The sequence below is a fragment of the Papaver somniferum genome, unplaced genomic scaffold (assembly GCF_003573695.1).
Source record: "Papaver somniferum cultivar HN1 unplaced genomic scaffold, ASM357369v1 unplaced-scaffold_10, whole genome shotgun sequence".
Classification (NCBI taxonomy): Eukaryota; Viridiplantae; Streptophyta; class Magnoliopsida; order Ranunculales; family Papaveraceae; genus Papaver; species Papaver somniferum.
The window spans coordinates 3459678-3475830 of record NW_020618825.1 but is presented as its reverse complement, the minus strand read 5'-3'; the positions used below and the strand labels follow the sequence as shown (position 1 = coordinate 3475830).

Here is a 16153-nt window from a genome sequence, read left to right as displayed (position 1 = left end):
TGGTATTTGGTCGCGACCAAATATGGTCTGGAATTTGATCTTTGGCTGGGATTTGATCTTTACTCCGTCCCACTGCGTCACGATCTCATCCCAAATTTTTGGTTATACTCGCCCACTGTGGATGCTCTTACTCGCCTAACATTGTCCACCAACGATCTCGCCGGTCCGGTCCCTACATCTTTATGTAACCTCAACAACATAAATATTATCTACCTTCATGGAAATAAACTTCACAAAATTGGTTAAAAAGACCAAAATCAACAATTCCTGGGTGAAACGGACAGTTAGATTTTGATACTGTTTAAATGGCCAAAAATGTAAAAATAGACAGGATGTAATCAATTTCATCGTGGCTATTTTCAAATATTTTTTCTTATTTTTAATTTAAACAGGATGTATCCAGTTTCATCCTTGCTATTTTTTAAATTTAAACTACGATGAAACCAGTTTCATCCTTACTATTTTTTTTGGCCATCTCACCCTAAACTATTTTTTACCCGTCCATTTGAACCGTGATTTAAAAATATTTGGACAAATGACCCATTTTCAGAATAAACTTTCAGGTTATATTCCTGAAGAAATAAGAAATAGGAAAGCTAAGCTCACTTATTGAGTTGACATTGTCCACAAACAATCTCGTCGGTCCAATCCCTACTTCCATTACTGAACTTAGCAAGCTAGACAGTCTATGCTTGTATGAAAATAAACTTTCTGGTACCATTCCTCGAGATATCGGAAGGCTAACATCTCTTACTGACCTTGAGTTGTCTACAAACAATTTCGGTGGTCCGATCCCTACTTCCATATGTAATCTTACCAACCTAAATAAATACTCTATACCTATTTCAAAATAAACTGTCTGGTTACATTCCTCAAGACATTGGAAACCTAAGGTCTCTTGTTGACTTAGAGTTAAATATGAACAATCTCAATGGTCCAATCCCTACTTCTATATGTAATTTGAGCAACTTAGACATCCTACTACTTCATCAAAATCAACTTTCTGGTCAAATTCCTCAAGAAATTGGAAGCCTTAGGTCTCTTACTAACTTGATGTTGTCCTCAAACAATCTAACCGGTTCTATTCCAGCTTCTTTATGTAATATCAGCAACTTAAACATGTTATACCTTTTTAACAATCAACTTTCCGGAACCATCCCCGAAGAAATTGGAAAACTAAGTCTCGTTACTGACGTTGGATTGTGGAAAAATTATCTCACTGGTCCAATGCCTACTTCTATATGTAATTTAACATATATGAAAATCAGTTTTCCGGTACCATTCCTCAAGATATTGGAAGGCTAAGATCTCTTACCTACTTTGCTCTGTCTACAAACAATTTCGTTGGTCGGATTCCTGCTTCTTTATGTAATTTAACAATTGGGATGTTGCCTAACTTGCAACGTCTCTATCTATATAATAATCAGCTTACCGGACCGATTCCCAAACAACTTGGGGGATGTTCAAATCTACTTGAATTGGATTTGAGTAGAACCCGTTTGAACGGAAGCATTCCACATCAGATTGGAAGCTTGATTTCATTACAAATCAGATTGGATCTCAGTCAAAATGAGTTGAGTGGAGAAATACCATCTGAGTTTGGGAAACTAAACAAACTAGAAAGATTAAATTTGTCACACAACAAGCTTTTTGGTTCAATTCCTTCTTCATTTAATGAAATGCTTAGCTTGACCGCTGTCGATGTTTCGTACAATGAATTAACTGGTCCTGTTCCAGACATCAAGGCCTTTAAGGATGCTCCCTTTGGCGCATTGAAGAAAAACAGTGGTTTGTGTGGTAATCACTCGGGAGCTTTTAAACCATGTAATTCCACAATTATGAATGGAAGAAAAAAAGCTAAACCCAAACTTGCGGTGATAATTCTAGTTCCTCTTTTTGGTGTTTTGTTTCTTGTATTCACATTTCTTGCTATCTTTTTTCGCCTGCGAAAAAGATTAGTAGGAAGTCTCGAGCAGGTGGATCAACCTTCAGCTACAAACCCAAGAAGAAACATATTCTCGGTACAGAATTATGATGGGAAACTGGTGTTTGAAGAAATAATTGCAGCAACAGAAAATTTTGATGCTAAATATTGCATTGGGGCGGGAGGATATGGGAGTGTCTACAAGGTAGAGTTGTCGACAGGCCAGGTTGTTGCTGTGAAGAAGCTTCACTCGTCAGATGAAGATTCTGAAATAGTTGATCTTAAATCTTTCGAAAGTGAAGTTCATGCATTGACTGAAATCAGGCATAAGAACATAGTAAAACTCTTTGGTTTCTGCTCTAGTGTAGAGCGACAAATCTCATTCTTGATTTATGAGTTTGTAGAGAGGGGGAGTTTGAAAAAAATATTATGTGATGGGGAACAAGCGGCAGAGTTCGATTGGATAAAGCGGATAGGATTCATCAAGGGAACAGCTGATGCACTTGCTTACATGCACCATGATTGCATTCCAGCAATAGTGCATAGGGACATATCTAGCAACAATGTCTTGTTGAATTTGGAATATGAAGCTCGTGTTTCTGATTTTGGTACCGCGAGGATTTTGAAGCCAGATTCATCTAACTGGACATCACTTGCAGGAACATACGGATATGTTTCTCCAGGTACGTACATTACAATTTAATACTTCTGTCTGGTAAGATTTTGAATGTGAGTTTCATATCCACATCTCTTTTCTGATCTGTGTCTAATAAATGTTGTTACAGAACTTGCCTATACAATGAAGGTAACCGAGAAGTGTGATGTTTATAGGTTTGGAGTACTCGCGCTAGAAGTACTACACGGTAGGCACCCATCTGAGATTATCACATTACTCTCTCCTGAGCTCCTTCCATCTTTATCTTCAACTTCGACTTCGAATGTTCCGGTGAAAAATATAATGCTGAAAGAGATTTTAGATGAGTGCCTTGAAGCACCAATGGATGTTGTGAAGAAAGAGATAATGTACTTTGTGAAGGTTGCACTCTCATGCTTACGTGGTGATCCACATACTCGTCCAACAATGCAAGAAGTATCGGTGGAGTTATCACGATCAGCTCAGATCAGGCCATCTTTTGGGAAGCCCTTTGAAACTGTTACATTGGGAAACCTACTGATAGGGGATTTGTAAGAATTATGTGCAAGTGCAACTAAATCTCTCATTTCACTTGTTTCTTCCATGACCATTAATTGCAGGAAAGAACCTTTTATTTCTTTGGGTCAAAACCATTAAATTCCATGAAGCTCTTGTTTCAGATATTGTATAAGAACTATTTCGAGCCAAATTAGTATTACATTCAAAATCTCATCTTGTACTTACTATATGATCTGGACGGCTGCACCTATACAAGTCGGCCTATGGCAATCAAAATATTAATGATTCAATAACTGAATCCCATCTGTACATAATATCTGATGCCGTGAAATCTTTTCAGAGATTCATGTCAAAGATATCGATTTCACATCTTTTGTGATTTTCTCTACAGTCTTCCTCCTATCTTCGGGAAGGCATACTATATATTTCCCTCTGGCTAAATTACCAATAAAACTAGACAAAGAATTGAGGTTCCGTATGAACTTCCCGTTCTTCCAAACTTCAGTTTTGCCAACCTACTGATTGGCGTAAGAATGCTGGTGTAACCAAATCGTATTCAAATTTCCATGGCATGTTAAAAATTTATCATTTGATGTCTGAATGCAAGCAGGTTATATCGTGTAAAAGATGTTCAAAAACAGAGAAAAACTGGGTAGAAATGTTAGTAAAGAGCCAGAGTAAGGCCAACTGCAGTAGTCGGGTAGCTTCTTCTATGCTTGTGATGAAAACTTCACAAATTAAACATATTCCTCCAACTCAAACTAGTTTTTCAACTTCGCTGAATTAATTTCGCAGCAGTAATGACGCAGTCCTCCAAATGATGGTGGTAAAAGAAAACAGCTACCAGGTGCAAAATATTGATCCCGGCATGGAGCAACACACTCCTGCGCATCCTTGCATTTTAGATTCAGCACATGACAATCATGTGGCGGGGATACATCTACATTCAAATTAATACATGATCAAATTGTACTAGTAAAAATATAAGCTAATTAAGAATTCAAATAATAAACAATATGTGAACCTGTAAGAATCAACACATATAAAAAAAACAATACCAACCATTAGTTATTCTACCGGCACTGGCAAATGTGGAAACCAAAACAAAACCGACGAAAACAATGATAGAGAACTTTTTGAGTGAGGCCATAGTAGCGTTTTAGAATTGGAGTGGCTGTAGATTTTTTTATGTTCTTTTCCCGGTATTTATAAACAGACACGATTACAAACCAACACAAGTGATACCTAGAATAATAAGAAAACACAATATACATATCTGATAATGAAGAACAGACAAAGTAAGAGAGACGATTCATATTCGATCAGTGTTACACAATGAACATTGAACGCAGGTTCCATTGAAGCCTGAAAATCGCAGATTACCAATTGGCACTCTCATTTTTCTAGCATTCATGTGGATCAGCCTCATTTTGAGGTAGACATTATATGCTTTAAACCCAAATTCCAGGTCTCAATTGATACACTAAATCTACTGCTTACCATGGTTAGTATGAATAAATACCATATATTGGTCCCTGTGCATGTAAGTCAAACTGCAAAGAATTCCGAACAATCGACTAACTTTCTGCTGCGCCTTACCTAAAGTAAGCTTCTTACTCCAGTTATCGGACAAGGATCTAGGGTTCAACGTTTCATATCGGATTGTCATATTTAAACATAACCCAAGAATCTAAACTTCTTCATATTCTTAAACTACAATCAGATTTCAGGCAGATGATAATTTTTTCTGTGAGGCATTTTATCAAACAGGAATTGATCAACCCAATATTTATTTATTTTAAGCATAAGAGAACTTGATCAGGTGAGTCAAAAAACGTGATAGGACGGACACAAAACGTGTATCAACCAAATTGAAGAATTAGTTCCATGACAATTTGAACATGGGAATAGAAATTAAAAATGTACAACCTATTTCTGTAAATACATAATATCCTAAAAAGACCCGCTTCTCAAAATCACAATAGAATCAGCAAGGATATTGGTTAAAAAAGCCCATACCTTTCGATTTCCTTAGATTTACTTCATTTTCTCTGTAACTGCAAGTGGTTGTAAGTCAAAAAGTTTTGAGGTACCTGAAACCGTTTTTAGCTTTGTGATCTTTGTATATTTCTTTAAGATTCTAAGTTTTCAATTGTAGGGGTAAATGTGTGTGTGGAATTAGGACGGGTTGTAAATGTGGACTCGACCCCGAAAATCTGAAACTTTTCTGTTGGCCATCTTCTGAGAAGCCCTTTGAAACTGTTGGACATTGGGAGACCTACTGATGGGGTGATTCGTAGAAATGATATGGAACTAAATCATCTACATACATTCATTTCACTTGTTTCTTCTTTAATTTTAATCTGATGACGTAAAAAAACATCTTTGGCGAACTTCTCTCTACAGTCCAGCTACCTTCCAAAGCTCTGGCCAAATTACTGCAAGGAATTGAGCTTACATATGAACTTCTAGTTCTTTCAAACTTTGGTTTTGCAGACCTGCTTCTGGGTATAACCAAGTCATCTTCATATTTCTGTCATGCTAAAAATTATCATTTGAGCTCTATCATGTACAAAATACTAATCACTTCGTTTTTGAAAGTTAAAAAAGGGACTATAAACAGGAGGAGTGTTTACAAAGAGAGTTTTCCAACTAGAAAATTAGGAGGCTAAGGTTAGCAGCATTGAGTTACATTATGCTTCCTAGCATATTTAGCACACTTATCTGCCATACAGTTTTGAGTAACATTAACATTCCTTACATCCCGAAAGAACAAACTTAGAAAGCAAAAGTTGGAAAATCAGAGATCAGATACTTGGATTGCCATTAAACCACTTCTGCCATACCATACTAATCACTGAATATAATGGATGTGTTAGTTGTTAATTGATGGAAAAGATTTTCTAAACCAGAGGAGAACTGGTTAAAAATATTAGCAAAAAACCAGTACATATTTAGGCCAAAATGCAGAATGCTGTGAGGTAGCTTCCATGCTTGTGATGAATCCTCTCTGCTGCCAACCAAACAAAAATAAGAAGAAGACTAAAGGTGTTAAAGCTTATCTTACTTGTGTTTGAAGCACAAGAGCTAATTGCTCTAGTACACGAGCCACTCTTTCGTTCAGTTTCTGAAGTTCAGCTTCCACCCTCAATCTAGCCTCTCTTTCCTCACGTATGCTTAGCCGCACGTTGTGGAAGTAAGATCCTTGTGAAACAAACTTGCCCATGGCTCTAACATTTCCAGAAGGTTCAGCAGTCCCTAAAGCAAGTGTTAGGATATCATCGCTACCGCTTGTGACTAGGGAACCTTCTTTCACCTGTTTGGCCAACTTATCCTACAAATTAAGATAGAAAAACATCGAGGCATGAAAAAGTGATTCTTAAGCTGATATAGGATCACTTAGTGGACACAATTGCAACAGTGAAGTCATCTTCCCCTATCTTTACTATCAAAACCATGAGTGTTACCATATATTGATAATAATTCAAACTTAAACAGACACTACTTTAATATGACACCCAGGAAGCAGTGGAACACTGTTTACAAAGAATGACATATTTAGATAGAGATATGAATTAAGTCCAGAAAAATTACCAGCACACACAGTTAGGATCCTTTGTAATACATGAGCAAATAAATGAATCAAATAAAGAATGTAACTCAGTTAGTTTTTATCTTACAATAGCCTTGGCTCATTCTCTGGTAGCATCATGTGGAATGACCCCGCCTTTATCTTCTCCAGCTTTCTTCCATAAGATACTCCTGTCCAGCTCATTGAAAGAAAGCCCTTCTTTTTGTTTCTGCTAGCAACTAACATACATTAGATTATGAACACATGATGTCAGAATGTGAGAAACAATATATTATTACATACCAATTGCTCCACAAGTCCCGCATATCCTTGTCGGCTTAACCTATGAGGATATATATTTTGCTTCCGCTTTGTTGATAGGATTTCGCGGAAAACCTTTTTAAGACATTGGGCACAGCAAATGCAAGATTAGTCCAACTACATCTTGTAACTACTACAAACTAGGAAAGTACTAGACTATCAATATATACCTGGAAATTTGTACTCAATCTCGACTTCACAAAAGCCTCCCAATGCCTTTGTTTAATAAACTTGTACATTGCTGGTGGATGAACAAGGATATCTGCCTGGTCTTTGAATGGCATTATGTATTTCCTTGTCAGCCTGCTTTTAAAAGATCTCCATGATGCTCCTACATTTTATATCATATTTTTCTTGCTGTTGGGGTGCAGAACAAACTTCCCCTGAAATACACAATTAAGCATGTGATACAGACGTTATATCTTATGATTGATTGTAACCAAAAGAATCTACTTACCTCTAAGCAACACGAGATCTTATCTTTCAAAGTCTTTGGAACCTTAGTCCATTTCTCATAAATGATTGGAACCATGTATCGTGCCAAGACTCCCAGAAAGCTGGACAACTGAGAAGCAACAAGTCCTACTGGCTGGCCAAGCTCGTTGTACTCAACCACCTTTTCTAACCCTTTGCTGCTTTTGAAAAGCTTTGACATGGTTGTAGGACCTCGACGCTTCGATGTGGTATCAACTAAAAGATTCAAAATGGGGAAAACGTTTTATACAGAGAGAAAACAAAGATTATATCGAAAATAATTATAATACGGAGCATGTGAGCCACTTACAGCCAAGTATTGTCTCAAGATCTTCTTCACCCTCATCGTGCATGACTGGTTGCTCAACCTCCATGCTTGCTGTATTTGATAGAACACAGGAATCTAAACAAGTTAGTCGCTGACCACCTTTCACTGACCAAACATTAATAAATATAAGGATATCAAACACAAACATAGATGATAATTCTAATCAACCGTCGAACACCAATAAGTATACAATTAGAAGGTACATTGTATTATATAATAAACCCATGTCAATCACAGTTTACACGCACAAAAGGTTCCTCGTCTCTAATATCAACATTAGGGAGTTCACTAACTTTAGCATCATCAGTGCCAAGACATGGATCTTCTTTAGTGGGCATTCTTAAGGCAATATAAAATCCAAAACAACTCCAACTTCAATCAATGAAAAAAAGACGAAAAAGACATAAAAAGAACAAAATAATTATAATACGGAGCATGTGAGTCACTTACGGCCCAGAATTGTCTCAAGATCTTCTTCACTCTCATCGTGTTGCTCAAACTCCATGCTTGCTGTATTTGATAGAACACGGGAATCTAAGCAAGTTAGTCGCCGACCACCTTTCACTGACCAAACATCAATGAATATAAGGATATCAAAAAGAAACATAGATGATAAATCTAATTAACTGAGAACACCAATAAGTATAATCAAAAGGTACATTGTATTATATATTAAACCCATGTCAATCACAGTTTACATGCACAAAAGGTTCCTCGTCTCTAATATCAACATTAGGGAGTTTACCACCTTTAGCATCATCAGTGCCGAGACATGGATCTTCTTTAGTGGGCATTGTTAAGGCAACATAAAATCAAAAACAACTCCGAATTCAAGTACCGAAAAAAAGACGAAAAAAAACATAAAAGACATAAAAAGAACAAAATAATTATAATAGGGAGCATGTGAGTCACTTACGGCCCAGTATTGTCTCAAGATCTTCTTCACTCTCATCGTGTTGATCAAACTCCATGCTTGCTGTATTTGATCGAACACAGGAATCTAAACAAGTTAGTCGCTGACCACCTTTCACTGACCAAACATCAATAAATATAATGATAAATTTAATTAACTGCCGAACACCAATAAGTATAACTAAAAGGTAAATTGCATGATATATTAAACCCATGTTCACAGTTTACAAACACAAAAGGTTCCTTGTCTCCGATATCAACATTAGGGAGTTCACCAACTTTAGCATCATCAGTGCCGAGACATGGATCTTATTTAGTAGGCATTCTTAAGGGAATATAAAATCGAAAACAACTCCAACTTCAAGTAATGAAAAAAGACATAAAAGACATAAAAAGAACAACGTCGAGAGATCATAGATTAGAATCAAGAACAACCAGTCGACACCAATATCATAATATAACCCTACATTTATACTAATTGTGCACTGATACAATGTGTGGTGAATTTGTGCACCTAACGCAGTGGCGGAGCCAGGATTTCAAGAGAGGGTAGGCAACCAAAAAAACATACTTAGCAAAAAAAAAAAATCATTGTGCATGAAAAATTGTATTACAATACCTAATAGCATTTCATAACAACACACGACATGTTAGCTAGTTAATTCTGAAATATTTCAATATTCACCAAAAGTGACCTTGTCCACAGTATTCTTCCTCAAAGCTAATAGCTAGTTCATGGAAGAAGCAAAGAGAGAATGGAGACTGGAGAGGAGGAAATAGAATAGGTCGTCATTTTTTTCTTTTTTCCTTCTTTGCCTTTTGCTTTGTGTAGGAGTATTGGACATAGGATTTTATTTGGGGTAGGCAAAAGCTTATATACTGCTATTTGGGCCGAAAATTTACACTAGTAGAGCTGAAATTGGGGAGGCAAGGGTAGGCAGTTGCCTACCCTTGCCGTTAGTTGCCTCCGCCCCTGACCTAACGAATGCTATCTTGACTGAACGAAGAAATAAGATAAGTTATATAATGTCATGTTCAAGTCTAGGATTCTTTTACCAGCCCAAAATGTTATCTATCGTTCTGCAGCAGCAGCATTCTACATCAACTTTATTTCTCCTGACTAAAGTGAATTTATCATCTGTTATACCACGCCTTCATCATGAAAACTAGTATAACAAAATTCTATGTCTAAGCTGATCTATATTCCGAATGTTTAAGTTCTACAACTACTGCTAGTTCCTGTATCCTAAAATAATAGAATCAATTTCACAAAAACATGATTAAAACCAAAAAGATCACACAAAATTCAATTTCACAATTATATAACCTAAAATAATAAAATCATCACCACTAATCCACAAAAAAAGCTCCAAAAATCAAATTGATCTGTATAAACTAACTGTGCTATCAATTAAAAGTTAAAAATTAAATGAAAATGAAACATGCAAGCACACATCTAAGAAAACCTAAATCAAATCACAAAAAACGAAGGTACGAAGTTAGATCACCTACCAAAGAAAACTTCACTGAATTAGTGCAGGAGAATTCATAGATTAAAACGGTAAGCTTCCGAGGTTACTCTCTTGATCAGACCAATCCGGAAATGAAATTAAAACCCTAAAGTATCTTGCCACTGAGAAGAGGGAGTCGAGATGAGAGGAGGGAGGGAGTCGAGATGAGAGGAGGGAGGGAGTCGAATTTTGTTTTACTTTCATTATATGTTTTGTTGGGTTATTTTCATAATTGGGCTTATACAATAATATTTTAGATTGGACGTGGCCCGTGTGGGTGTTATACTAACAAAAGAAACGATTTTTTCCGGGGACCTTTTTCTTTTTTTCTTTTTTTAGAAAAAGAATTTATTAATCATCAACAACGGAAAGGAGTTTCCAAACATTGGATGGAAGTCTGGCAACAAGCTGGGATCCAATCCCTTTTTGGATAACAACCTATGAAAAAGGCAATCTCCAACAGTAACATTCTCATCATGGATAAACATTTAATTTCGTAGCCTTTTCAGGAACTCTACGGTATCACTCCCTAACCACCCAAGGTAGTAAAGGCAAGAACACCAAATCCTAGCCTCTGACTTGTACATTTCTCAAGATACTTGGCCCTTTTCTTTAAAACCGCATTACCAATTGCTCGTCCAAGAAAAAAATTACGCTCTCAGTCACCCGTGAAGGGGGGGACATCCGTAACATCCAAGCACATATCATGGCCATTATCCCACCCATACACAAGGATATCCGCAGGTTGTAAGGCTACTTCATTTTCTGCGAGGAGCCCCAAATCCACTTCCTTTCTGGCTGAAACACCTGCTCGATAACAAATGTCCGCAAAAGTATCACGGACAAGATTATGATGTATTTGAGCCCCACCCCTTTATTGCAATGAAAGGAATGATCCCCAAAGATATCCATACCTCTGCCACAGCTAGAGCAGAAATATCCATCCTCAAAAAGGGGGATCCCAAGTTTATATTGTACAACAGCGCGAAACTGTCTTGCACCAATTGTTTGATTGAGCCCATCAATAGAAATCGCCAACAAGTAATCTTGAGCATGTTTGACTTTATTACTCTGCCAGAGAGATGAATCACACGCAGTCATATATAACAAACTGGGTGGATATATTCTTCTTCACCACATCAAAATATTTAATTGCCAAGGAGCTCATAGAGTGGGGGGGAACTATCATGAATGCACAAAGAAGAATCATTAATACCACATACCTTTTTGTAGAGGACTAGGGCATGCTCAAAACTTGGGTCTAGGAACAGACACCTCAGCATGTCTCAATATGTTCCCCTGCTGAGAACTAGTCTGAAAGCAAGAAGCCAAATAACAGTACTGCATCGTGTCTTCCATTAGTGTACACTCCCAGTCCTTCATACTTAAGGGGGAGCGTGGCTAAATTTTGCTGTAAAAGACCAAAACCTGGCCCATCGCCAGTAACCAACAACCTAAGGAACTGCTTGAGGTGATTTTCAAAGACCACCTGTGGCTCATCCAAATGCTCAGGATTAGTAGTTCGCATGGCAAAGTATAACCTAGAGACACCAGAACAATTCCTCAACAAAAGCAACTCCCCTTGAGGATCGTTCAGTTTCTGTAAAGCGTCCATCAAAGCAATAGTCTTATTATCTCTTAACCACCATATCTCTATAAAACTGAGGATCCAAGCTAACAGGCCCACCCAATAACTTAATACCAATGGACGGTCGATGTATTTCAGAAGGAAAACCCCCTCAACTAACCCTCTACTATCAACCGAAGGCAAAAAAAGCTATGTTTTAGAGACGTTGAGGTGTAAGTCCAAAGAAGCAACTTTCTGCTGAATAATGTCCAAATCCTTGGCAACCATCAGTGTGTCTCCAACTATGGTCCCATCGTCTAAATATCATGCCTGAACATCCAATGAGAAACGCTCTGCAATTTTGCGGATAAGGGGATGTAAAGTCAAAGAAAATAGCATGGGCCCAAGCGGGTCACCTTGTTGTACACCCTGCACAGATAAAAGTATCTTATCCATGTAATAAAGTCTAGCAGGGGATGCGTAACAGAACTCTACCCACCAAGAGATTGAAAAACAGTATTTTCTAACCTCATTAATCATAGCAGAACGACTCACAAGGTTAAAGGCATTAGAGAAATCCACCAGGAGCATATATGTAGATGCAGATGCACTCTTCACTTCCAAAAGTTTTTTAATGGCGTGAAGAATGGCCTAACCACCACAGGGTACCCCTACCCCAAACTGATAATCACTAATGTAGCCCCCCGGTTCTTTACCAACGTGAGAAGCAGCAATTTTGGAAACTAGACGCCTCCAAATAGTACCAACAACAATCGGACGAAGACCCCCATCTGGCTTGAGAAAAGGAGCGAGAGGTGCAGAAGCTATGAACTCACCCAAAGCCAATGGGAAACTCCCAGCAAGCTAAATCTTCACAAGATCAGTAATACAATTAATGAGCTCGTCCGACACAGCAGCAGCCAAACCACTCAATGCATCAACCAAATGTTGGGCCCGAAGGTCATCTCTCCCACACGAGGTCCCTTTGGGGAAGCTTTTCAGCTTGTTCAGAACCAAGTCTTTAGAAGCAACAAAGGTGCTTGTGTTATAGGCGTGGAAGGTATCACAGGGGGTGCCTCATAAGGATGTTTAGCTTGTAGCTCTTGCAAGGTGCCTTCATTAGGAGGCGCTACACCGCTGGAAGTCAAGGTCCAAATCGCATTCGTATATAAACCATGGCTTAATTTCTTACAACACAGCCTTATGTTGGCCTTCTCTTGTTCTTCCGCTGACTTGCCATAGACTTCTTTCTTCTTACCCTTGTGTCGTAGTTCTTGCAGATCCATTGTTTCCTCTATTGCACGATGGTTCAAGACAACACAACTATCGATCTCAGATCATTCCTTCAGATACAAAAGAAATGCAGCAGTCTGTAATTTCTTTCTGGTGCCTGAACGCTCTTCAGAAGTGCATTTAGGGGCATACAAGTGCAATGTACAAATAGGGAACAACATCAGTTGAATCCATCAAGAGACATCAGTGGGATTACTCACGACTCTCTGTATTTCAGCAACAAAGGACCGAGCAAATTGTAGCTTGCACTTGGCGGGAACACTGGAAACCGTAGGAATTTGGCATTGCATCGCTTTGTCCAATAAATCCAAGGTTACGGGTACCACCGCAACCATCTCATCATCTCCAGAAAGACGGGAATCAGTGGACCCATCAGATACACAAGCTACAACAGGGCATTGAACACCATGAATCAAGAAATCAACACTCCTACCTTTAAGAGGCGATGGCGTAGGCTCTCCACTGTGAAATTTACAAGCTTTTATCCAAGCGAGAATGTGCGTACAAGTAAAACACAACCACATTCGCATACCTCTCAAGGAACTTTCCCAAGCTCTGTAGACACCATTATCACTACTAATTCGAGCACGACACCTCTCCTTGGCTACAACAGTAGGATAGTGCTTGTCTCGAAGATGAGTGAGCAGGTAACCTTTCATGTATCCCCTCCCATCTTTACCACTTTTGTAACCATCGAAACCAGAAAAGGGGCATCGATGTAGCTCATCGTTATCGTCAGCAGTACTAGGTGAATTGTGTGTTACAACAGATGCTGTTAACAGTTGAGAACCATTAGAATCAGAGTTGGAACCAGCTGGGGATGCAGAATATCGAATTCCAGGATTCGTAGTCGAAACAACAACATTATCGTTGGCAGTAGGTGAACTGTGTGTTACTATGGACGTTGCAGACAGTCGGAAATCATCAGCATCAGAGTTGGGATCAGCTGGGGATGCAGAAGATCGAATTCCAGAAATCGCAGTAGAAACAGCAGCTGGAGGAAAGGCAGTCGATGCAGATAAATTAAATGCCGTAAAGGAAGTTACAGGGATTGTCGAAGTAAAAGAACGCCTGGGAGGTTTAGGAGCAGTTGCAGAAGAATGAAACCCCGTAGTTGCAGAGGATTGAATTAACTATGATCTCCTAGTTCCAACCATCAATAGTCATAAAGTCCACCTTGTTTCGAGTAGCAGAGAATTGAAAACTCGAAAACCCTAGAAGGATGCAACTGATGGAGAAAAAGGTATCGTATAATATCTCAGGGGGAGAGGAATACAAAGAAAGAAGGATGCAGATAAAAAAAAAACAATAAAGAACGGAGTTTATCAATTCAAACTCGGATTCCTTCACCATTTTTTCCAATCACGCAAAATTGCCCAAAATCGCCTCTCCGACTAAATCGCCTCTCCTTTTTTTTTAATCTTATTTATTTATTGTTAGATATATGATTATTACATGAAACTAGTTGGAAGCCTAACAATCTAAGATCCAACGACATACTACTACATTAATTAGAAAGGTTGCTACGCTAGCCTACCAGCGAGCCTCATGGGTAACCTAGCCAAAGGAGCCGAAGCGGATGGGGGGACTGAGATTGTGTCACAAGGGGGACAAACTAACTCTACCTTCCATTCTTAATTTCTGCAATATTATGCCATTGGGGGCTCGATGGGACCTCCTGGAAACCTGAAACTTTGGGAAACGAGGATGACCAGCTGAGCTAGGTGCCCGTTCTTATTAGATAACGATTATTACATGAAACTAGTTGTAAGCCTAACAAGCTAAGCTCCAATGACATACTACTATATTAATTGAACGGGTTGTTGTGCTAGCTTACCAGCGAGCCTCATGGGTAACCTAGCCAAAGGAGCCGAAGAGGATGGGATGGCTGAGATTGTGTCACAAGGGGGGAAAACTAACTCTACCTTTCATGTTAATTTCTGCAATATTACGTCATTGGGGGATCGAACCTGAGACCTCTTGGAATGCATGAAACTTGGGGGAAAGAGGATGACCAGCTGAGCTAGGTGCCCAGTCTTTTCTTTTTTTTGAACATTGTCTTATTTTGGGTAAGACATTTAAAAGTAAAATCTAAGTCACCCTTTATCCAAATATTTGTATTAATACCAAAATTACTCTCATGATTAATTTTGTGTAATGATGAGTTAGTGTTAATATTAGTTAGTTAAATAATTAAGTTAAGATAATTAGTGAGATTAAATTAATAGATGCTTTTTTTTAGAAGAAGATGATGAGAAAAAACATTTTTCTGAGTTTGGTGAACATGAATATAGTGAGTGATTAAAGTGATGATAGCTCACCCTAATCTTCTTCTCCTTCCTCTCCTAGAGTATTCGTTAATCTTCACAATAATCCGGGTATGAGTTATTTGTTAGATGGTGAATGTATTCTTCTCGAAACTCAATCTCAAGATGAAAACTGTTTGTAACCTATTAAAATAGTGTACGTGCGAACCTCACAAGCTATTTGATATCGTTAATACGTGGGTTTATTGAGGAAACCCACAAGGTTTATTGTGGAAACCCACAGGGTTTATTGAGGAAGCCAGGTCAGACTTATTGAGGAAGTCCGGAGGTTTATTATGGAAACCAGATTGTGGGTTTATTGTGGAGACCCACAGGGCTTATTATGGAAGCCAGGCCGGACTTATTGAAGAAGTCCGAAGGTTTATTGTGGAAACCAGGCTGTGGGTTTATTGTGGAGACCCACAGGGCTTATTGTGGAAGCCAGACCGGACTTATTGAGGAAGTCCGGAGGTTTATTGTGGAAACCAGACTGTGGGTTTATTATGAAAACCTACAGAGCTTATTGAGGAAGCCAGGTCCAGCTTATTGTATAAGCCCAAATGACTTATTTTGGAAGTCATTTTGAGATAGACACAAATCTCGGGAGATAGATAAGAATCTTCCAAAATAGATACAAATCTTATGAAGGTATAAGGATCTTTTAAGATATACATAGATCTTTATGGATAGATACAAAAATTAAAGGATAAGTACAAATCCAGGTGGTTATTTTGGATAACTACAAATCTAGAGTTATTATGGAACCATATTAGGGTTTTTGCCTATAAATAGA

At 38.3% G+C, this 16153-nt stretch overlaps 2 protein-coding genes across 4 annotated transcripts; one reads left to right on the top strand and one right to left on the bottom strand.

Moving 5' to 3' along the window:
- The first annotated feature begins 518 nt into the window (after positions 1 to 518).
- LOC113326830 (probable leucine-rich repeat receptor-like protein kinase At1g35710) lies at positions 519 to 3257 on the top strand. Its single transcript, XM_026574504.1, has 2 exons — positions 519 to 2607; positions 2710 to 3257. The coding sequence occupies exons 1-2, from the start codon at positions 1386 to 1388 to the stop codon at positions 3111 to 3113; spliced, it is 1626 nt and encodes a 541-aa protein (XP_026430289.1). The 5' UTR covers positions 519 to 1385; the 3' UTR covers positions 3114 to 3257.
- Positions 3258 to 5681: 2424 nt separating this feature from the next.
- On the bottom strand, positions 5682 to 10361 carry LOC113326832. Of its 3 annotated transcripts, none has more exons than XM_026574508.1 (9): positions 10196 to 10361; positions 8688 to 8801; positions 8222 to 8335; positions 7754 to 7822; positions 7427 to 7659; positions 7140 to 7352; positions 6952 to 7044; positions 6758 to 6877; positions 5682 to 6411 (listed from the first exon to the last, which is right to left on the bottom strand). In XM_026574508.1, exons 2-6 carry the CDS (start codon positions 8740 to 8742, stop codon positions 7308 to 7310), a joined length of 516 nt encoding a protein of 171 aa, XP_026430293.1. In that variant the 5' UTR covers positions 8743 to 8801; positions 10196 to 10361; the 3' UTR covers positions 5682 to 6411; positions 6758 to 6877; positions 6952 to 7044; positions 7140 to 7307. The 3 variants fall into 3 exon arrangements, with proteins under 3 accessions (XP_026430293.1, XP_026430291.1, XP_026430294.1); XM_026574506.1 differs by having other exon boundaries at positions 8688 to 8747; XM_026574509.1 differs by having other exon boundaries at positions 8222 to 8281; positions 8688 to 8747.
- Between the last annotated feature and the right edge of the window lie 5792 nt (positions 10362 to 16153).

Bases quoted from the DNA above. Each gene is read 5' to 3' on its own strand.
- LOC113326830 (XM_026574504.1), top strand. From the start codon at position 1,386: ATGTTGCCTAACTTGCAACGTCTCTATCTATATAATAATCAGCTTACC. The intron at 2,608-2,709 runs GTACGTACATTA...ATGTTGTTACAG, and splicing joins ATACGGATATGTTTCTCCAG to AACTTGCCTATACAATGAAG.
- LOC113326832 (XM_026574508.1), bottom strand. From the start codon at position 8,742: ATGGAGTTTGATCAACACGATGAGAGTGAAGAAGATCTTGAGACAATA. The intron at 8,336-8,687 runs GTAAGTGACTCA...ATGTTTGGTCAG, and splicing joins TCTTGAGACAATACTGGGCC to TGAAAGGTGGTCGGCGACTA. The intron at 7,353-7,426 runs GTAAGTAGATTC...TGTGTATTTCAG, and splicing joins AGATCTCGTGTTGCTTAGAG to GGGAAGTTTGTTCTGCACCC.